A 23,024-nucleotide genomic window follows, 5' to 3' on the forward strand; every position below is an offset into this window, starting at 1 on the left:
TACCTCACCGTCCTTCCAGATTTGCTTGTCCCTCATCTAGAAATGTGCGGCAACGGCTTCCTCATCCCCTAGTGTTTGCGGCGAGCGACCCTCAGATGAGTTTGTGACATCACATGCTGACCTCCTTACATAATTAAAGTATAATTTTTGGATGTAGGGAATATGAGAGATAGTTAAAAACTTCAGCACCGTTGGAAGCTGCAACCAGGAAATGATGACTGAACCCGTGCTCACACAGTACGATTTCATTCAAGGGCATTCGCCATGCTGCTAACAAACTAATAGACCACGATTTAAAAAACCGCTGGCAAAGTACTCTCTGCCTTTGCCAAGTGCTTTGGTGACCCCACCCCCTGCCCTCAGAGAGTGCGTCAATGTTAAAAAACGATCAGTGATGGAACATGCTCGAGTTGGCCCGAGATGAAATGCCGAGGACAGCCAGATCTGCCTCCAAAATGATTGTGGAGGAGGGTGGGGTTAAGGGAAGGAGGAAACTAAGTTTCTGGGTGTGACTGCAGGGTGCTCCTGGGCTCCCTCCATCCGACTGGTGCTGGCACCTTAGTTAGATACAGAGATACCAAGCGTAGCTACTTTCCTTAACCGAAAAAATGTCCTCCGTCGGTCTGGTCTATGGCAGACAGAGAGGGAGGGCGCACCCCTGACAGCCTTGGACTGTCTGAGTTCCTGCCCTCTCCTCGGGGGGCCGGCCCCCCTCCGTGTGAACGCACGCCCGAGCACTTGAATAGCAGCAGCTGGCTCCGCAGAAAAATGGGTGGCTTGTCTCCCGACGGGCTTCCAGAGGCTGCCATTCTTCCTGTGCAGGGCTGAGCGGATTTCTCGGTGACACCCCTTCTCCCGGGCGCACAAGCCTCACACACAGGTCTGCTGCGCCTGGGTCCAGCAATTACAATGAGGCTGGTGGCTGACCCAGCTGCTCCCCGCCCCATTGCCAGGGCAACCGCAGAGACAGGAATGCATACACTTAATTGAAGGCCAGTTTCCTCCCACTGTGATGAGCAACAAGTGAGGCAGGATGAGGCTGAGGGAGGAGCGGAGGAGGGAGGGGTTGGGGAGGTGGGAGCGTGTTGCTATGCCCCTAGGGGCTGGGGGCCTGGGAGGGGCAAGCGGCCCCTCCTAGACCCCGGTTTGTTCTCTTCACAACCCCCAGGATGGAATAAGCCTAAATGGATGTCCCGTACCCTGCAGAAATCTTAGTGCCAGTTTTTTTCAGGGATGGGATATTACGCAAACCGCCATCTGTTGGCTGGGCCCCTCACCTGGAGATAAGCCCATCGCAGGTCCTCTGAAGAAAACTCCAGACACAGCGAGGAGGCCAAGTTGCCTCCCAGCTCCTCTGAAACTTGAGTTCTTGTCAATCAAGAGGAACAAACCTTCAAGGTGGTCATGTCGACAGACGGGGGACCATCACATCCCTTTCCCTAGACATCCCCAATGTATGCCCATTGTCCTGACATAAATTATTAACAGCTCCCCTATTTGCCATATCGAGTCTGCTCAGGACCTCGCAGGTCCTCATCTCAGTCCTGGGTGCTCCCCAAAGCCCTCCAGACTTCCATCGCACGGCCTGCGGGACTCCGTCCTTGTCTTTAGGTTACTCAGTCAACACCCGGAGGAAGCAGGGGCCATCCCCTGAGAACCGGAGGCCTCCAACAGTGGCCAAAACAGAGCAACCAAGGGACAGCGTGTCCCCAAATCCACGGGCAGGGCCCTGCACAGAGGTCCCCGAGAAAACATGACTCCGTTAGTAACAGGGCTGCCGATTCACAGAGGGCTCGTGAAAGCCCCTCGGCCTGCGGAACGGGCGGAAGGAGCATCAGCTCTCTTGTGGGGAGTCCTGGAACCCGTGGGAATCCTCCAGAGGTTCCCCGGGATTAAGAATGTGGGGGGGGGGATAAGGGAACTCCCACTAACTGAGTTCTGATGATATGCCACTGAATCCTCACAAGAGGTCTTCCTGTAACTTTTCTTACTCCTCCCTCGTGTTTAGAGATAAGGAACCCAGGCTCAGGGACACTGACGGATCCAAGGTGACTTTAGTGCACCCGAGTCCTGGGATATCTCACCCCACAGCCATGCTCCTCAAGTGCACCCAGATAGACCTTTGGTCAACATCAGGATTTTGCAACCGTGGCACTATTGACATGTAGGGCCAGATCACTCTGTTGGTTGGAGGAGGCCACCCGTCCTATGCACTGGAGGACGCTGAAGAGCCTCCTTGGACTCTAAACACCAATAGCCCCCCCACACACACACACCTGGGGCAACCCACATTGTTTCCAGACCTTACCAAATGTCTCCTGGGGAGGGGCAAAACTGCCTCCTCTTAAGAATCAATAGCCTGAATAGTTCATATCAAATACAGTCTTCATCTTTCCTTGTGTTCTCTAATTGCTTCAAAAAAGACAATTTCCATCTTTACCAAAGACAGTGATTTGTATGGGGACAAGGCAGTGTCATTTATTGATTTTTGAATCCTCGCTGTGTTAGGCACGTAGCACGCAAAACGCCCAGTGAACTTGAAATCGTAGTTTTGATATGAAGCAAACCTGGCCGCCCTCACGGCACCTGTCAAAAGAGCCGGGTGGCAGGTATGGCATGGAGAGGTCCGCCAGCCCAGGGCGGGGGCTCCTGCAGGGAGCGAGGGGCTTGGTCCCTGTTCCGGAGGCACCGGAGCTGCCACTCCCATCAGGCCGTAGTTGACTCCTGGCTCCCTGTTCTCCTGGCCCTTCCTTCTCTGCCATCCCTTCAACACGTTCTTCTGGTTCTTCTCAAAGCCAAGGCTAACAGAGGCATCTAGGTAAGCCCAGGGCGGAGAAGGCCAGGATCGGGAGGGAGGGCTGGGAGCCAAGCCCGGGGGCTGGGGCCCAATAAGGTCGCCCCTTGTTAGTTTTCTCCCTCTCCTGTCCCGGAGGCCGGAATGGTTACATCCTCAGGCACAGGTGTCTACCGAGGACAGAGAGGGTGCTTTCATCCTCCTCCAGGAACCCACGCCACATTGGGTCTCTCACCTGGAGCCTGCAGTCTGAAAAGCATGGGCGAGTCCACAAATGAAAACGTGGGCTCAGCCCCATATCCGAAGGTGTCCCCACAGGCGTCACCCGGGTGGGTTTAGGGCTAGAGCAGGCGGCTCTATGTAATGAAAGCCTCCTCTTTCTCTGCCAGGAGTAAACTTTTCCTTTCTTCCCCTCCAATTCAATTCCCCCTTCTTCCTCTGTTTGTAAACCTTCCAGAGCAGCAGCGCTCTCAGAGATCAAAGTTGGAGCAGGCAACAAAGACCTCCAAGGAGGCTGTTGCCATGGGGACGCTGGGAGCTGCAGCCCTTTTAATTGGCAAATCTCCGTGGTTAGCAGCACAAGGCTGGGCTGGCAAAGGGGACAAGTAGGGGGGGGGGAAGGGAACCTTGGCAACAAGTCACCTTTCAAACAGCCAGAACTAATGTCCTGGGGGTGTGGTGGTGGGAGGCGGGGCAATTCAAATACAGCGTAGTGTCGCTGACACAGGGGTGAGTGCGGGAGCCTTCTGCACAGCCCAAGAAACATGTCCCAAACACCCTCAAGCAAATACAGTCGATACTATTGTTAATAACTTAATATACTGTCAGATGAGTCCTAGACTGATCGGGGTGATCACTTCTTAAGTTATATTAATGTCTAATCACTATGTTGTATACCTGTGACTAATATAGTGATGTATGTTAGTGGTCACTGAAAAATCAAAAATAATATCTTTTTAATCTCTAAAATCAGTGCTGAGACGCCCCCTTCCATGAACTCCCTAATTTCTCATGTTTTGGATGGCTTTTAATACTGAGGTTTCTTTTAGACCAGAATAACAATTTCAGGCACAGTAACGTGAACAGCTTGACTTAAGAAAAAAGTATGCACACTTGTTTCCAGGAAGTATCCCTGGGAAGGTCCCAGGATGAAAACACAGAGAAGCAGGACAGGAAAACCAAGGTCATCCCATGGCATGCCCTTCGCAGGGAAGGATGAAACCCCAACTTAGCGCCTACTCACTCAGGAAGGCCTGCTGAGAACACACCTATCTCTGGCCTCCTGGTGTACTACTGCATTTGGCCAGGAAAAATGCAGAAACTGATGAATCCACAAAATGTGGGCAGTGTTTGTTTTTGCCTGCCTGGCATTCTTGGAAACAGTGGCCCACAGCCCAACCCAACAACAGGCCTTCTGCGAAAACTGCAGAGAAAGGCACTGCGTCCTCCTGCAACGGGAGGTGTGAAAGACCACTGATGGCTAGGCCTGCCCGAGAGACCCTGTCCCTGTCCCTGTCCCTGTCCGGGGATGCAGCTGCCACAGAGGAGAGTTCTTTCAGTCTGCACGCGGGGTCCTGCCAGGCCTGTCGCTGCTAATACCCTTGGATTTCTCAGTTCCCTACGCCAAAAAGTTCCCCTGAGCCAGGTCTGTCCCTTGCAGTCAAGAGTTCTGTCGAGGCCCTGGCCAGTTGGCTCAGTGGTAGAGGGTCGGCCTGGCGTGCAGAAGTCCCAGGTTCGATTCCTAGCCAGGGCACACAGGAGAAGCGCCCATCTGCTTCTCCACCCCTCCCCCTCTCCTTCCTCTCTGTCTCTCTCTTCCCCTCCCGCAGCCAAGGCTCCACTGGAGCAAAGATGGCCTGGGCACTGAGGATGGCTCCATGGCCTCTGCCTCAGGCGCTAGAGTGGCTCTGGTCGCAACAGAGCGACGCCCCGGATGGGCAGAGCATCGCCCCCTGGTGGGTGTGCCGGGTGGATCCCGGTTGGGCGCATGCGGGAGTCTGTCTGACTGCCTCCCCGTTTCCAGCTTCAGAAAAAAAAAAAAAAGAGTTCTGTCGAATGCCACCGTCAGGTCTAGATGGGGAGATTACGGGGGATGTTTTCTTCTTCCATGCTTTTCTGTTTTGTTTGACATTTTCACAAAAACATGCCTCCCTTTCCCCTAGCACAGACAATATTAAAACAGAACAAGACCGCCGTATTCGAGGCGCGTATAGCCCTCTCCGGAGACTAAGAATTTTGCAAACTGGAGACTTGGAAATGAAGTCACAATCATGGAAAGGACTCTGAAAGACAGCCTGGTTATCCTCAGACCCTGGACGAGAAAACCTGTCCCATGTCAAAAGCCCGTCAGCAGGGGAGGGAATTTCTATAATTTCTCTCCCCCAATCACAGTTTCCAAAAATTGTTATTGACCATTAGGAAAGTCTTCCTTAGCTTTAATCCAAACACGCCTTGGTTCACGGCCTCTTGGCCTACTTTCGGTCCAGAGGCAAGAATGGGCACCCAGCCATACTTCCGCTGGGCCCCTCAGAAGGAAGAGGTCAGGTCCACATATTGTACATAGGAAGAAGTAAGAGCAAGGCAAGCTGCTTTTAGATTTTAAAATAATCAGCTCCCTGCTTGAGCCTTCCTGAACAGTGAGGTCCTTTCCTGCCAGCCAGAGCTGCCCGAGGGAACTTTGTTCCTGTCTAAACAGTGGCAGGGTTCCAGGTGATAAACAGCTTGGGCTCACGCGCCACTGATCCTAGACCCATGTCTAATCTCAGGGTGGCAGATTACTGGAACTCCCGTGTGGCCCTACAATCCCAAACGTCTGTCTATGAACATATATCTAAGGTCCCTGACACTGTCATCCCAAAATACCCAAAACACCGTGTGCCTATCTGACTTCAGACCAGCTTTACCTTCCAAATCATCAAAAAGATAGAAAAGGGCGCTCTGTACAGTTTCAACCGTTTCATGGTGAAGCCGTGGCGGTCTGCCCGTTTCACTGAAGCACTTGCCTCAGGATAATTCTGAACCCTCTGGAAGACGCATCCAGAGTGATCCATAGACGGTTCAGAGGCTTGGGGAAAGGAGGTCCATGCTCAACAGGGAGGGAGCGACTCAGACAGGAACAGCTCTGCCTCTGACGGGAGGGCCTCGGTCAGTGGTCAACGGGCAGTTTTGCTAAGAAATACAGTGAAATGCTACAGCCGACCTGGGACAGGTAAACATCGTCTTCCATGACTTCAAGCAGCAACCACAATTTCTTTTTTTTAAGTAGAGGAGGTGAGATAGCTCCGACCGGCATCCCCACAGAGCAAGTTTCCAATCCCTCCTCTACGTGACTTCACTCCTGGGGACACTTCCCATGCCCCCGTCCCAGATCCTCTCTCACTAGACCCGATCCACCAAGCAGTCCTCATAGGAAATTCAATGACTGAACCGCAGGCTCTTGGAACTTGAAATGAGCAAACTCCTGGACCTCATCCTTCGCCCACAGGGCTCTTCCTCTCCTTGCAGCTGACCTCAGAAATTAGGTTGCTCTTCTGGTCTCACCGAAAACAACGCCTAACAAACAGGCCTGCGGGATACAACCACCAAATAACTGGCATTTTTAAAACTCTGGCAGTATTTTGAAAAGTGTTATAAAGGGAGTCAAGGCAGTGAAAACCCAGGATATCGCATTTGGAAACTAATTACAGTCCCTTACGCCCCCAGAACGTTCTCAGTAGATTTCAAACTAATCCCCTTTAAATAACGAAAGCAACTAGCTGTCATCCTATAATGTTTCCAGGGCAAACGCATCTTGCCTTGAAGGTTCCTGATTCACTTGTAGGACACAGCGGGGTTGTGTGTGTTCTCCCCTGGAGCCCTAGCATGTGCCATTTGGTCTCACACAAATGCTTCTTCTGCTGGGAGAGCCCGTCTGCAGCCCTCCCCCCCATTCTTCTTTCCAACTCATCTTGAGGAGCCCTGATTTCTATTCTTCATCATTGCACCCGTTATCGGTGACCATTTTCATCCGAGCCTTCCTTCTCCCACCTCCCTGTGTCCTGAGGTTGGCATCTCTTCCCCTGAGTTATTTTGTACGTCTGGTCCAGAGGCGTACCCTTCAAACTCCTGGCACAGCCTCAGATCACAGGGCTCGCTCTCTCTCTCTCTTCTTTCCCCACATTTGCAGAACCGGATCAAATTATTTAAAGTGTTGTTGTTTTTTAAATTGACTTAAGAGAGAGACATCGATTTGTTGTTCCACTTCTTTATGCATTCATTGGTTGGTTCTTGTATGTGCCCTGGATGATCGAACCTGCAACCCTGGCATATGAGGACGACGTTCTAACCTGCTGAGCTACCCAGCCAGGGCATGATACTGAAAGCGTGTTTTTTTTTTTTTACCTGGCCTCGTGTCCTGCACAGTCCATTACTTCCCTATGAATGACTGCACCGGCTATTCACTAGTTGCATTGGCAATTAGCTAATTGTAGGCTCAGTGCGCCGCTTGTTTCAAACCCGGCCATTAGTGATGTGTGATTAGGCAGAAACGTATCTTTTCATCCCTCCTGGGTTACCGAGTCACAGTGGATCCCAAATCTGATTCTCCTGGATTCTCTTACAATGTCGGCAGAAGCTTTCTCCTTCTTTTTTCCCTTTCAACCCCTTCACGTCTCCCATTCCTTTCCCGATCACAGCAGCCACGGCTTTATTATATATTGGACCCAAGGTAGATATATATCTGCTCACAAAAATTAGAGGATCAGGGACCGTGCAGATACTCCAGTACTTTCAGCCTTTTGTATAGTGCATTTTCACCAATGAGATAAAAGTTGGTTTTGCATCTCATTGGTACAATTGAACAACTTTCTTTTGACTTGTCATTTGCTTTTCTGATGTTGTGTAATAAAAAAAATGCTTCTTTTTTTATCACTAGATATTCATTTTGAAATATCCCCTAATTTTTGTGAGCTGTATATTTGAATTAAGTCATCATCTAATAAGGGTTGGTTATTAATAATAAAAGCAGTGATTATTAATAAATACCTATTTCCTTAACCCATTTTGTACGTTATAAAATCAAGGTGGCAGAACTGTGAATTTGGTAAAATCACACAGCCATGGTGGAGAAAAATGAAAAATCCTAAGTAGCAAGCAAATTGCACTTTTCCCCTGGGCACTGGGTTTCCCACAGAGGGTGAAAATGAACCTTCAACCTCATTTGCCTTTTTTAAAAAGCACCTGAGGCCCTGGGTGGTGGCTCAGTGGATAAAGCATAAGCTCAGCATATGGATATCCCAGTTGCGATTCCCAGTCAGGGCACACAGAAGAAGCAACTATCTGTTTCTCTCCCCCTCCCTTTCCCCCTTCTCCCCCTCTTCCCCTCCCACAGCCGTGGCTTGGTTGGTTTGAGCACATAGACCTCAGGCCCTAAAAATAGCTCAGTACTTGAGCATCGGCCACAGACAGGGTTGCCAGGTGGATCCCGGTCGGGGTGTATGTGGGAGTCTTTTTCACTAGTTCCTCTCACTTAAAAAAGAGCACCTGCCCTGGCCGGTTGGCTCAGTGGTAGAGCGTCGGCCTAGTGTGCGGAGGACCCGGGTTCGATTCCCGGCCAGGGCACATAGGAGAAGCGCCCATTTGCTTCTCCACCCCTCCGCCGCGCCTTCCTCTCTGTCTCTCTCTTCCCCTCCCGCAGCCGAGGCTCCATTGGAGCAAAGATGGCCCGGGTGCTGGGGATGGCTCCTTGGCCTCTGCTAGAGGTGCTAGAGTGGCTCTGGTCACAACAGACCGACGCCCCAGAGGGGCAGAGCATCACCCCTGGTGGGCGTGCCGGGTGGATCCCGGCCAGGCGCATGCGGGAGTCTGTCTGACTGTCTCTCCCTGTTTCCAGCTTCAGAAAAATGAAAAAAAAAAGAAAGAGCACCTAAAACATCCCCCCCAAACTGTTATCACAGGGCTTCTTAAAAACTATTTTAAAAAAAGTAATTTCCTTTAAAACATGGCTCCCAGTGCTTGCCTCTTTTCCTACAATTCATTAGTCTGTTTTTCATTCCTGTGTTTCATTCTAATTTCCTTGTTCAACATTTATGTTGCACGAAATACGTGCTATGTTCAGTTCCTAGAAGGAGGTCATTGCCCATTAACATTCATCCAACCCATGAGAGGGGACCGACAGTAGCCAAAACTAATGCGTTTTCATTTGTGGAGAAATTAATATTCATAAGGATTAGAGCTATATTTGCTTTGAGAATAACTCAAACACTTCTAGGTGTCCTGAAATTAGCCTCTCCATTAAACACCGCCATGCTCTTGGGTAGCATTTCCCAGGTCACAAACAGCCCTCTTTCCCAAAACTGTCTTAAGTGAAGGTGCTGCCTGGGAGAAAAGATTCCTGATCTCTCAGGAGGTCCTGACTCACCAGAGCACTCTCTCCCTGGTCACCCTCTCCCCACCCCACCCCTCCCCCCACTCCTGTCCTTCAAAGGCCTTTGGCATTGTCTTCATCAATTAGCATATAAAAAGGTAAGTACAGAGAGCTTAGAGCAGCGAGAAACCAGGGTTAATGGTGCAAATGGGAAAAAGGGTAAAAAAAAAAACCTAAGAAAGCAGAAGAAACATTCAGGGCTTTGATGAAAAGAGAGGCACAGCCTTCTAGAAACAAGGCAGAAGAAGAGCAGCTTCTGCACTTAAAGAGGGTGTGCTAACTAACTAACCCCCGACTGTCCGTGCACAGAAGACTGAGGCTGTGTGTGCACCACGCGGGACAGGCTCGGGGACAGGTCGAGAAAGGCCAAGAGGAAGTGCTCTCGCAAGCCATCCAGCGCGAGGACCAGGACGAGGACGCCGCGGATGGTGTTCACTTACCCAGCACCAGCAGCTCCACCGAGTCCTCGTTTTTGCCCTCCAGGTCATCTGGAGTGGTGACGATACAGTAATAGAGCCCGCTGTCTCCCCACATGAGTTTCCCGATTTGAAGGTCTGCATCTGTTATCACAGAAAAGGAAGAACCAAGTTCTAAAGGTGGCCTCCGAGAGAGACCTTGGAACTATGGGGGGTGGGGGGGGGCGTGAGAGACCCTTGGGGGGCGTGTCTGCAGTATTCTGTTTCTTTACCTGGATAGTGGCTGACAAGATGTGCGCTTTATCTAAAGCAAACGGGCAGAATAACAAAACCTAGCATCCCTAAGGAGAGAGACTTGGAGCCGCATCAGATGTGCTGGTCTTGTTCCAAGCCCCTTGTAGGAACAGAAGACTGCTCTTAACCAAGCAGGCCAGCTGGCTGGCCGAGGTCCCCGAGGGCCAGATGTTTTCTAGAATTACTCTGGACTCCTCCTGCAAATGAGCTGGCTTCACAGGAGTTCTTCAAAATTGAAATAATCCCGTATCAGACTCTTAGGGCCTTCTCCCCATCCCAAGTTTTAGGGAGCAGGAGAGAGGATGGACTAGAGACAAAGCCCCCTGGGGCCTGGGCCAGGCGGACCTCACGTGCCTATGTCCCTTCTCCCCAAGAGGAAGTCTGCTTTCTGAGTTCAGGAAAGACCGATGATGTCACAGTGTAAGGTGTCCAACTGAGGAAGTGCTTTCACTAGAACCTCTTTCATGTGACAAGCCCCTGAGAGTGGAGGTTGGGCTCAGGAAGGAGTGTCTTCTCCAGATGTCCCATGCTCCACCCCTTTTTCCCTCCTCCCCCTCCTCCTCCCTTTAAAACAGTTTGTGAGGCTTGCTGATGCTCCCATGTTTCATAAAAATCAAAGTTTGGAGAGGCCACCCCCAACCCCCAGGGATCTGGGAAGAATGGGACTCGGTCCCTCCCACTGCCTGGATTCAGAGCAGAGGCATCATTACCATGGACGATCGTGATCTCCCGGCCCCTGTAGAAATCTCCCAGGGTGACAGTCGAGCCCTGTTTTGAAGCGACCACTCGGACGGTCCTCCTGCTGTCCAGGCAGTCCAAGTAGGGGTCCCACTCCAGGTTTCTCTTGCTGAGGGACTGGGCCCGGGGAGAGGACATGCCCAAGGACTCCCCCATGCGGTCCTGGCAATAGGACTTGAACTTCCACTGCACAACCGCGGGCTGACGGGAGGACGTGGCGAAGTGGCAGCGCAGCAGCGTGGACTGGAAGAGCATGGCTACCTTCTTCTGGTCAGGCACTGTGACCTGAAGGCCTTCCGCCAGGGCTGCAACACAGAACAGACACATCCGAATGGCGTCCAAATGGCATCCGTGGCCCCTCCCTGGCCAGCTGGCTCAGCAGTAGAGCCTCGGCCGGGCGTATGGACATCTCGGGTTTGGTTCCCAGTCAGGGCACACAGCAGAAGTGATCATCTGCTTCTCCACACCCTCTCCCCCAATCCCTTTTTCTTCCTCTTCCCCTCCGGCAGCCAGTGGCTCAACTGGTTCAAGCATGGGCCCCCGTGTGCTGAGGATAGCTTGTTGGTCTGAGCCTCAGCCTCAGGCACTAAAAATAGCTCAGCTGATTTGAGCATCAGCCCCCTCCCACCAGAGCTGCCAGGTGAATCCCAGTTGGGGCACATGCGGGAGTCTGTCTCACTATCTCCCCTCCTCTCACTTGGAAAAAGAAAGAAAAGAATAAGAAAAAATGGCATCAGTATCCTGGACATCACCACACACCACATTATCATGACTTCCTGCTTACCTCCCTCACCTGTCCCTCCCTGTTTTCTCCCTCACAGTTAATGGAGTCCGTATCCACCTGGTTGGTGACCTTGTCCAGAAACCTGCCATCCATCCCAATATCCAATCAGCCAGTCACGTCAGCGAGATCTCTGAACATCACAACCACGCCTTCCCTCCCCTTTAACCCACTTTTTAAATGCCCTCTGCATTTCTTGCTGGCAACATTAAGGTAATCTCTTGTCCAGTCCCCTGCCTGCAGTGGCCATGGGCAGTACGTTCTCTTGAGCGTAAGTGATCTTTCTAAATCTGACTGCTGCGGTTCTCCTTACACCCTTCTCTCCTCCTCCATGGCCTTCAAAATCCTTGGCAAGGCATTTCAGCTCTCGTCATCTATTTCCTCTCACCTCCTGAGGCTCACTTCCTGCAGCATGTCTGAGCACTGACCTCCAAGAATACTGCCCCCCCTCCACCCGAGGGGCTACTCCATTCCTCTAGCTCTTGGCCAGTGCTGCACCTTGTCTCTGGAATGCTCTGGCCTCCCTTCTTTCCCTGGGAAATTTCTTCCCACTTTTCAAAACCCAGTTTTGAAAAGGCTTTTTGGAAAGGCTTCTCTGACCAATCTGTGCATTGGTCACTTCCTCCTTTATGCTGTCTGTGTCCCCAGAGTCCCCCTTTTAGACGTTTATTGTAATAACTTTGCAGGTACCTAAGCTCATGCCTGTCCTGTCCATCAGACTGGTCGGGTAAGGGACGTGTCTTATCTTGTCCACCTGCCCTACTGTCACGCCCCATAGGCGCTCCACAGATGTGTGATAACAGCCGGACAATGGAGCCCAGGATGTCCGACTTCAGGAGGAAGTGACATCCCTTCCAGCTGGTCACCAAGCAAAGGGGACAGAGATGGGGCGGGGGAGTGAAGGCTTTGAGAGGAATGGAAAATTTCAGATCAGAAGCAGGAGACCAAGATCAAAAGGACTGAAGGGTCATCCAAAAAGGGGGCTGTGGGAAGGGGGGGGGCAGACCAGAAAACAGAGAAGTGTAAGTAGTGAGAAGATCCAGCCTGAGACTGGGTGTCTAAGAAAGAGAGGGGAATTTCAGTGAGTGAAAGGCCAGGGGAGCATCTGAGAGGCAGAGGACCTCTCCGAAGTCACTGGAAAGACCTAGACATTCTAAGCAAAGAGAACATAATGTCATCACGGGGAACGAGGAGAGAGGCGAGAGCTCCCAGAATGATCTGAGGTTAGAAGCTGAGAGAGACATCGATGAGAGGCAGAGCAAAGGAGAATGCACAGACCAAAGGCCTTCAGGAGCCTGCCGAGTCAGCTTCAGGTCACTGGGGGCTGTTCCACCTGAGAACTGCAGGTTGCACCTGAGCCACGGAGGTAAGGATGAGCTCCGTGCATGGCGGGCCTCCTGTCCTTGATCATAGCCAACATGCACCATGACATCCTGCAAAGCAGTCCTTCCTACGGCTCAGTCACACACTTAGTGAGGACGTCTTTACAGGAGCTCCCTGGACAAGGGTCTCTGTCTTTTGATACCGAGATGAGAGCCTGTCTTCAGCGAAAGTACCATAAAGAACTAGGTTCTCATCCTGCCAGGAGACGAGGGCTTCTGCTCTCTGGGGGTCTGGGAAGGGAATGCCACAGGGCACTTGAGATTTAGGAGACCTTCCAGTGCCTGGAGCCTACCAAGCACTCCACAGCGACCTATGGGACGGATGAGCAAGCGAACAACTGTTCACATGGGAATTTCTAGGGCTCTGCAGAGGACACTGGTTAAGTGCGTTGGGAACGGCACAGTACCGCAGAATACTGCCAGCATCAAGAACCAGGGCTTGGCATTTTATGGGGCTGTACGGCAATGTCGAAGCACCTCGACTGATCTCCACCTGCACAACGAGCCTCATAATGCTGACACCTTGGGTTGCTGAACCACGTTATCTCTTTGGTCACCTGCAGAGAGTAGACTCCAGAGCAGAGGCGCTGTGACCAGGAGGACCCACAGATGGTGGTTCTCAAATACGGATCTATCCCTCGCATGCAATTCTGAGGTCCCTGCATCTTGATGACCGCTCACCACCAAGTAGGTCTGACTGCAGCCAGATGGTGCAGACCGGCCCTATCCGGGTGCAAACAACTCCCACCTGGAAGCTCACTGGGGAACCATTGAAATGAGAGTTTGCCTTTCAAATATATGCCCAAACAGGCTCCACTGTGGAGCCTCCCCCAACGTGGATGTGGCCATTCTCCCTGACTCTCACTGCTGGAGGAGGAAAAGACCGTCCGTTCCTCCTTAAATCTCACCGTGTTACTTTTCAACCTTGCAATTCTTCCGCAAATCCTATTCACCGCCCCCCCAATTTTCCAAGTAACAAAAGGGGGACAGAGAGGTGAGGCGGCCTCAATTAGTGGCGGTTGAGGTTGGATAACCAGGGGACAGGCGCTGTTCCCAGCACAATGCGGGGTACTTGACCCCGCCACCTGTCTTCGTAGCTACCTATTCAAGAGAACTTGGGGAAAGCACATTTCTTAGCCTTTTGAGGATAAATAAACCCAGCTAAGGATACAGGTGCAGCACAAAAATGTCGGGGAGGGGGGTGTTCTTCTCAGAGCGAAGTAAGGAATTTCGTTCATTAGACAATTACTAAGAATAACCTCCTTCCCAGCTCTGTTCTGTCAGAAAGGTTAGCAGCCACTTGACCAAGCCATTGGACTCCTTTAATTATTAATCGAGGCTGCTCAGTTCTTCCCTGGTGCGTACGTACACTCATGCTCCAGAGAACAGGGAATATGTTCTCAGAAACAGCTGCCTTCTCACTCTGACAGGTGCAAAGGCATGGAATTTGGAGTCGGTCCTAAATTAGAATCCGAGCTCTACCCCTGGCCTAGCTTCAGGACCTAAGGCAGATTACTCACCTCCGAATGAGTTTCCGTTTCCTCGCTGATAAAATCTAGAATAATAGTCATTTACCCTGTGGAGTCGTCTCAGGGCGAGATGAGAATTTTATCCTGAGCGCTTAGAATCAGATGGGACATACAGTCAGCCCTCAATAACTGTGCTGCTGGCTGTCCGGGTCGAGGTCAAGGTCAGTCCTGCCTTCTGTGGAGCTATGAACCGAGAGCTGGGGGAGCACGCACATCAAGGCGCAAGCCGCAGTTTGGGCCGCGGGATGACCAGCACTGCTAGGTGAGGAGACTCGGAGCTCAGAGGTGACAGTGCCCTGTGTGACCTCATCCCTGTCCAACCACACATGCAACCCCTGGAAGTCAGAAACGGAGGTGACCTTGCATGTGCGTGCACAGGGCAGGTGCAGGTCTAATGGGGACGCTGGGACTCCACATGAAGGACAGATATGGACCACCAGGGAGGACGGGACGAGGAATTTCGAGGAAAGGTCAGTTTGTTGGATCTCTGGGGGACAGAAGTGAAGAGAGTTAGGGAGTCAGCTGAAAACACCAATCCCTGCTTTGGCTCTGAGCTTTAAACCGTAGGATGCATGCCACCCAATTCCCACACCTGCCTGGCCAGGTCTATTAGCAACCTCATTCCCACTGGAGGGTGGGGTATAGAGTTGCTTTTTGACTGGAACCTGGATCCCAGGTGAGGGCTTGGGCTCCCTACACCCTCTGAGCCCCATCTCTTTCCTCCACCTGTATCTCATACTTAGACTATATTTCTACCCAGTCAGTAATCCACTTGCCCCCCTGCCCCAGACCGAAGCCTCGCTCTGAGCTCCAGCTGGCTGTCCGGAGGTTTGGGTATCGTTTCCTCTGTCCCTCACACGTGATTGGTTCACACCTGATCCTGTGGCACTGCTGCACTCCCAACACCAAATAACACCTCTCAGGGGACCCCTCCCTTCCCCCAGATTGGGCCCCTCAGAGACAGGTGCTCGCTGGGGTGAAAACTAGGATGGGCAGATCCCAGAGAGACAGCAATCTCGCCTCCAACCTGCAAGCCCACTAGGGAGCGATGTTCTGCCTGTGTGGGGTACATACCCACTTTTTTTTTTTTTTTAGCACCTGAGGCAGAGGCTAGTATGCCATCCTTAGCTTGAAACAATTGAGTCATGACTGCGGGAGGGGAAGAGAGAGAGAGAGAAAGAGAAGGGGGAAGGGTGGAGAAGCAGGTGGGTACTTCTCCTCTGTGCCCTGACCTAGGACTTCCACACACCAGGCTGACGCTGTACTACTGAGCCAATTGGCCAGGGCCTCAAGAGCATTTTTAAAGACACATCTAATTACATCTGTTCTCTGCGTTAAGGTTTCCATTGCTTCTGGGATAAAATGCAAAAGACTTGACCCGGCATGTAAGGGTTTCTCCATGATCTGGCTCCAAGCATGGTCCAGTTGTATGGCAGTACTTTTTACTCTTTGACTACAAATACGTTATTCCCTCCACTGGGAGAAACATCAGGGCGTGTGACTGAGGGGAGGACGCCCCCCAGCGTGGGCCATGCACGCACACACAGCCCGCATGGACAGAGTCTAAAGGCGGGGATCTGAGTCCAGGCCCTGGTGGCACCACTGTAAGGGACTTCCGCTTCAACATCTTATAAGGAAATTTACAGAGGTGCCGAAAGAACCCATGTGTGTCATCCCGTGAGCGACAGCATGTGTTCTGCAAAGCTGGAGAGAGAGGCAGCTTCAGGGAGGGCGGTGGATGACAGGAAACTACACGAAGCGAAGGAGGGGACCATCCCGTCTGTCCGGGACACACGAGGCAAAGTCAGGATTCCTGACCAAAGAAGCAGGAGATGGCAGACGGGATAGTGCCGGTGGGGGTCCTCGTTCTTAGACCACCAGACCACCCTCTCCGCTTTCACTGTGCCCCCTCACCCATCTTGGAAAACTGCCCTGGACTACTTAATTCAGATCCTAGGTGACGTTCCGGGAGATAAAAGCCCAGTCCTCGATCTTGAGAAATTCAACATAAACGTGGTTTCTTAACGTGAAGGTCCCGGAGGGCAGGGGCCAGGATCTGGATGGCTAGGACTCGAGTAGTCAGCACAGCCACAGAGGGTCCCCGAAGCCCCTTACTGTGGAACGCAGCAGTGAATGAAGGACCACACAGAGGGGTGGGCCAGAGGGGCCCTTCTTAGCGGGTGGTGGCCCAGGTGCAGACTGTGCTCCCTGCCCATAGCAGAATAAGGCCCTGGCCCCATTCTTGTGTACGGAAAAGGATTCTATACATGAGAACTGGGTTCTGGGGAGATTAACAAAAGCAGTGTCGGAAGCAATGCTGTTCCTATTTTAGCACATCCCTTTTTTTTAATTTCAAAGCAAGTTCCTCCCCACCCCCACCCCACCCCCACAAGTAGTAATGCTGTCCCTGCCAGCTCTTTTGTCAGGCAGACCTATAAGCACAGCCCCACGGTAGGGCCCCAGGACTGCTGCAAAAGGAGCACCATGAGAGAAAGGCGGCTTTGAAATCACGTCTGCTGCTCACCTGCCCCTGGACCCCTGGGGTCCCGGCGGTGGGATCTGACCTTGGCATTGCCTGGTTCCCCAGCAGGTCTTGGTCTTCAGACATCTAGGGCTTTTCTCCATTTTCTGTGACGATACAAACCTTCCTTTTCCTGCCTCCAGGTTAGATCTTCTGTAAGAAATTCATCTTCTGTCCTCCCATTTATTTTTTTTTAACTTGTCTCGATTTCTTAAGACATTGTTTTAGGGACAGTTGATGTTCCTAAGTGTAAGGTGAGTAAGGCATGCCCAAGCAGCTCTTCCAGGTTTGGTCCACAGTCGGACAAGAAGAGAAAGCGTGTCCATCCCTGAAGAGCATTGTTCAGGGTAAAAGCAAAGGGAATGTTGACCTACAGGCTTAAGATTTAAAGGCAAAAAAAATGAAGCTTGAATCCCCTCCCCCTCAAAAAATAGGAACCCTTAATCCTCTTGATAGACATGGGATAAAACATAAAATAAAAAAGGTTGGCGCCCTGGTCGGCTAGCTCAGCGGTAGAGCGTTGGCCTGGCATGTCGAAGTCCCGGATTCGATTCCTGGCCAGAAAACACAGGAGAAGCGCCCATCTGCTTCTCCACCCCTCCCCCTCTCCTTCCTCTTTGTCTCTCTCTTCCCCTCCCACAGCCAAGGCTCCATTGGAGCAAAGTTGGCCCAGGCGCTGAGGATGGCTCCATGGCCTCCGCCTCAGGCACTAGAATGGCTCCAGCCGCAAGAGAGCAACGCCCCAGATGGGCAGAGCATCACCCCCTGGTGGGCATGCCTGGGGTGGATCCCAGTCAGGCACATGTGGGAGTCTGTCTCTCTGCCTCCCTGCTTCTCACTTCAGAAAAATACAAAAAAAAAAAATTTTTTTTAAAGGTTGACAATGAATAGTAGGTGTTCCCTTGGTGTCTGTCCCAACTCTTCAGCTTTCCCACAGGTTCTGTAAGTTAGTCAACTTCCTCCCAACAAGTTCCTTCCCTAATTCAATGGGCCAGAATCCGTTTCTTTTGTTTGGCTGCCATGATACTCAATTGCTTGATCCACTTTAGGGTGAGGGTGACCAGATGTACCATATTGAGATTTAAGAAACCATGACAGGCCCTGGCTGGTTGGCTCAGCAGTAGAGTGTTGGCCCAGCGTGTGGATGTCCCAAGATCAATTCCCGGTCAGGGCACACAGGAAAAGCGACCATCTGCTTCTCCACTCTCCACCCCTCCCCTCCCCCTTCTCTCTCTCTCTCTCTCTCTCTGTCTCTTCCTTTCCCACAGCCATGGCTCGAATGGTTCGAGCACATCAACCCCAGGCGCTTAGGATGGCTCCACGCAGCCTCCACCTTAGGCGCTAAAAATACCTCAGTTACAAGTATGACCCCAGAAGGGCATTGCCAGGTGGATTCAGTTAGGGCACATCTGGGAGTCTGTCTATCTCCCCTCTTCTCACTTGGAAAAAGAAGGGGAAAAAAAGAAAAGAAACCATGACAGGCTGTGGCCAGGTGGCTCAGTGGATAGAGTGTCATCCTGGCACACCGAGGTCTTGGGTTCGATCCCTGGTCAGGGCACGTATGAGAAGCAACCAATGAGTACACAACGAAATAGAACAACTAAGTGGAACAACGAGTTGATGCTTCTCCCTCTCTCCCCCTTTCTGCTCTCTCAAATCAATGGGGAAAAATTTTTTTTAAAAAAAGAAAGAACCCATGATGGCATTCTTGTATGCCTTCTCCCCAAGAGTCCCCAAAGGCAGCAGGCTCTCCCCCTTCCCCACGAGGACTTTGCCCATGGCCTACTTACAGTTCGCTGCCAACACGCAGGTACTTTGCACACAGAGTGTGCCGTTCATTAAGCACATGTCCTGTGTGTCCAGCGGAGCCACGCTTCCCTGTCCTCTGCCACAACCGTGCAGATAAAAGCCAGAAGCATTGTCGCATTCCTGTCTGATCTGCCTCACCTTCCAGAGATCTGAAATGAGCTTTGCTTCTGGCTGGCTTACCTGCTGTTCCAAAGGGACCAGAGTCAAACTAAAGAGGTCAGCCTCTACCCTGCAGGACAGAGCTCCTCTGGAATCTGTCCCGGTTCAGTCAGGTGGGTCAGCTTTCTAGGGTGGACCAGCTATTTGCACAGAGAAAACCCCCGTGAGAAAGCACTCGTCAACCTTGGTCAGTGTCTCTGTGTTTCCAGTCTAGCTCTCTCACCTGAGCTCCAGGTCCCTCATACACAACTGCACTTTGTTCCACATCTGGATGCTACATGAGCCACCTCAAACTCATCACTCTATGGCTGGAGATGCTAACTGGCCCCTTCTGTGAGTAACACAACTTCCTGGGTGTAAATCTGGCCAGCCAGGTACCACATTTCCTGGCTTCTCTTGCAGCTCATTGTGGCCACATGACTAGGTAAGGACAATGGTATGTGAGGAGCAGGGACGTGTCCAACTCCTGGGTCCTCTCTCTACAGACGAGCTGCTTGCCCTGACCCTCTGCGTCCCTTGCCCCTGCTGGCTGGGAAGTGCTCTTGGAAGCCACATGTTTGGAATGATGGTGTCACCCCCACTGAGTCTGGGTTGTTACAGGAGAGAGCAGTTCTTTTGTGTGAGTTACTATATGTTAGGGTCCCTTTGTGACAGTAGCTTAGACTGAATTTTAATATCATTCAGACACTGGAACCTTTACCCGCCTCAACTACATGTTTCTCCTCCGTTCTCGTTCATGTCCCTGGTTGGCATCCCTGGCAACCCCAAGTCAGAAACCTGGAGGTATCTTTGACATTCCCTCCCTTCCAACCTGCACATCCAACCAAGTCCATACCCTTCCTCCCTCTCTGCTCGCTCTGTCCACAACCTGCATCCCCGCCGTCCCGGGGTCTCATCATGTCTCAGCCTGATCTGCGAGGGTCTCTCCTAATGGGTTTCTGCCGCAAGACTGCCTGCGTCTAACCCGCTCTCCACACAGAGGTCCAGGTGCCACTTCTGAACTGCACACCTGATCACGGCACTCCCTGCCTCTGACCCTCTGCTCAACGGCTCAGCGCCCATGCCCACTCCTCAGCTCCCAGGCCAGGGTTCCTTCCACCAACCAAGTCCTGGTACCAAATCCACGAACACGACACTGAGCACTAAGTACTTGCCCTAGGCACTAGCACAGTCCTGTGGTAAGACGATCACTGCACTAGTACCCACGCCTGTGTCAACAAGCCAGCTGGCAGAGTCATGGGAGTCCAGAACCAAAGGCATGATGGGGATCCTGAAGAAGCCCCGTCTCCCGGTCTAGAGAGATGCAGCCAGAGAGTGGGGATTGCTGTGGGACAGTGCAAAGGAGACGCCCTCGGCTGAGTCTGGGGCTCTTCCGCGGGGAACAGTGGAACCGAGGAGGGAGAGAGACTGACAGGTGTGCAGGACCAAAAAGGAGAGAAGGGACATGAGGTGTCAGCTGTCTCTAAAAGCGGCTCTTCCTTCTCCAGGGACTAAAAGGTGCTGACTCTCCATTAATGGTCACCCGAATGCAGACCAGACTGGGCAACAACCTGGATACCTCCTTTCCTGCTGCAGGCTTGCATCCGTGCAGCCTGCTCGGTAACTGTTCACAGGCTCATCTCTGGTGTCTCCGCCACCAGGCTGTACACTCCTAGCAGGCAGGAGGAACCGAGTCTCCTCTGACTACTGACCCTACCCAATGTATCAACTCGGCAGGGACTCAGCAGCTGGCTACACATCAGTAAATATCTGAACTGAGCCGTCACCTCTCCCGGGTCCATCTCAGAGCTGCCCCACTCGACCCCCAGGTTTGGGCTGGACATGCCTCCCCTGTGCCCTGCGGCACCTGGGTGGCTCTCCGGCTCCCTTCCTAGGACCTTTCCCTCCATATCGGAAGTCACCCACTCACTTGAGTCACTGCAGAGACTGACACACAACTCTTTGAGGGCAAGGGATGTCTTTTTGCCTCTCTATTTTCAGTACCAATCACAACACTTAGAAACCCCAGGCACCTGATACACGCTTGTCGAATGGATGAGCAAATGAATGAATGAACGGAACTGAAGAAGTCACAGAAAGAAATGCTCCTGGAGCAAGCAGTCTTCATCTCTAGCGTGTGTCACCCCCCACCCCCACCTCTCAGTGTCACACACACAGCTCCAGCACGTCTTGTGGCCCGGCCGCCTAGGATGACACACACATCCACATTTGGGAACAAAGAGAGCACAGCCTCCTTCCCGACTTACTGCACCAGGCCAGGGCACCTGTTGCTGCCCCAGCAGCTGGTGAGCATTTTTGTTTTGTTTGAAAACAACAAGGACACACAACAGAACGCAGCCCCTGACAGGAAGCGCCATCCCAATGACAAGAAACCACCCCGCGAGACCTACAGCACGCAGAGAGATCCAGCATTTGGGCAATGACAGACAAGGAAGGAGAGCTGCTGGAGCCCAAGGAAAACACTGAAGTGTTGATTAGAAATTGCTCAGCCTGCGTTAAAACAGAGAAACGGGGGAGGGGAGGAGGGAAGGAGAGAGAGGGGGAGTGAATGTGTTTTCTTTCCCTGGCTCTCTGACTCATTTTTAATCTGTCCATCCCTTCCTCCCTCCCTCCCACCACCCCCTCAAGAGAGAATTCATTGATTGGGCTGGACTAAAAAATGTAATGTATTACCTTTCCAAGCCCACGGTTTCCCTGTGAAGGATGAGTCTGAATCCATCTCCTCTTTGACTGCTCCTCCCTCCATCTCCCCCACTGCCATTGCTGCCTCCACTTTGCTCAGGGTGACAGGCAAGCTTGTCCCAGGTTCAACTGAACAACTGACCATGGTGATGGGTGAGGGGAAGCAGAAGCTGTGATCAGGGGAGCCAGCCTCATCGCAGAGCACAGAAGCCTGGCCATCTGACAGCTGATGGTCCCGCTCATGAACCTGTTGCCTGCTTCCAGGCAGGGTCAGCCTCTCCAGGTGCAGAGGGAAGATTGCACCAATAAGGCAAACAGCCCGCCGCTCACAACACAAACGGAACACACACACACACACACACACACACACACACACACAGTGAAAACCTCAGAGAGGCAATTTAGGAGAGAGCCAATCCCACCCGCCCCAGGTTTGAGAGAACTGGGCTCCAGTCTCTGTTCTATCACACACTGGCTGGTGCGTGTCCTCTGCGGGCCTCCAGAGGGCTGAACTGGATGGATGGCCTTGGTCCCTGCCAGCCAGTGATGGGATTCCCCTTCAGCAGGAGCTGTGAGCCATCTAGCAAGGGCTGGATGTTTCTCTTGCTTCCACTGCCTGCAAATACCCCGTTCACCTCTCACTCAGGGACCCTTCCCCAGATGACTAGCTGACTTTTTTGGGAGGGTGTGACCCAGGCTCAAGGCCAAAGTTCCCCTGGAATAGGATAATAGGGAAGAAAAGGCAAATTAAGGACATTCAGAATCGGTGAGGGGGACGTGGCAGGCCCTTGGAGGCCGGGGGAGGGGGGGAGGCATGGATCAGCCAAACCCTGAAATTAGAGATGATTCATATTTGAATAATGTGGGAGGGAGGCATTCAAAGCCACCAAGAGAAGAGGCTAACTCAGCCCAAGCACCCCCACCTAAACCCGGCAGGGGGGCAAGGGCCAGTGGGGCCCAATTTCATTTGGAACAGGAAAAAAAAAAAACAAAGCAATCAGAAATCTTATTTTGAAACTAAGAGAAGTAGGGTGTTTGCCTTTCTTAAATGTATTTTTACCCTCTGTCGCCAGCTTAGATATTTTAAACATGTTCCCCTTTTCCCACCGACTTGATCCTCCCAAGTCTACTGGTTGTTGGTGCCCCCAGAAGGGAGAACACTTCCTTTTTTTCGTGCTATTTTGTGTTTTCCCTCCTGCCCTTCATCACCCTCATCCTGTCCTCACAACCTTTCTGTTCCCTTGTTCTTTCGCTCCATCACTCGGTCTCCACCGTCATTGTCTCCCACCCGCCCAAACTACCCAAGCCTTCTGAAACACCCTGCTCCGAGCAGGGCTACTCTGTGACTCTCTCAGCGCTGGCCACCCTGCCTGGCCACCTGACCCTCAAACACACAGAATCACAGGGTGGGGGACAACACGGAAGGAACAGGAGCCTTTGCAGACCCCAGGAGGGTGGGAGAAAGTTTACAAAAGGAAGGGAAACCCCCAGGACCCAGCTGATAAAAGTGCCACGC

General features: G+C 52.1%; 1 protein-coding gene and 1 non-coding gene across 4 annotated transcripts in view; one reads left to right on the forward strand and one right to left on the reverse strand.

Annotated features, from left to right (window-relative positions):
* The window catches only part of ILDR2 (immunoglobulin like domain containing receptor 2), a 56,828-nt gene that overhangs the window by 32,761 nt on the left and 1,043 nt on the right, over positions 1 to 23,024 (reverse strand). For all 3 annotated transcript variants that reach the window (XM_066261043.1, XM_066261044.1, XM_066261042.1), the window contains exons 2-3: positions 10,618 to 10,950; positions 9,638 to 9,757 (exon numbers count right to left, since the gene is read on the reverse strand). In XM_066261043.1, the coding sequence (XP_066117140.1) occupies positions 9,638 to 9,757; positions 10,618 to 10,950 (453 nt within the window). The remainder of the gene's footprint in view (positions 1 to 9,637; positions 9,758 to 10,617; positions 10,951 to 23,024) is intronic.
* Positions 8,317 to 8,392, forward strand: TRNAT-AGU (transfer RNA threonine (anticodon AGU)). The gene has a single exon. It is a non-coding gene; the product is annotated as a tRNA-Thr (tRNA).

Source organism: Saccopteryx bilineata, chromosome 2 (assembly GCF_036850765.1).
Source record: "Saccopteryx bilineata isolate mSacBil1 chromosome 2, mSacBil1_pri_phased_curated, whole genome shotgun sequence".
NCBI classification, from domain to species: domain Eukaryota; kingdom Metazoa; phylum Chordata; class Mammalia; order Chiroptera; family Emballonuridae; genus Saccopteryx; species Saccopteryx bilineata.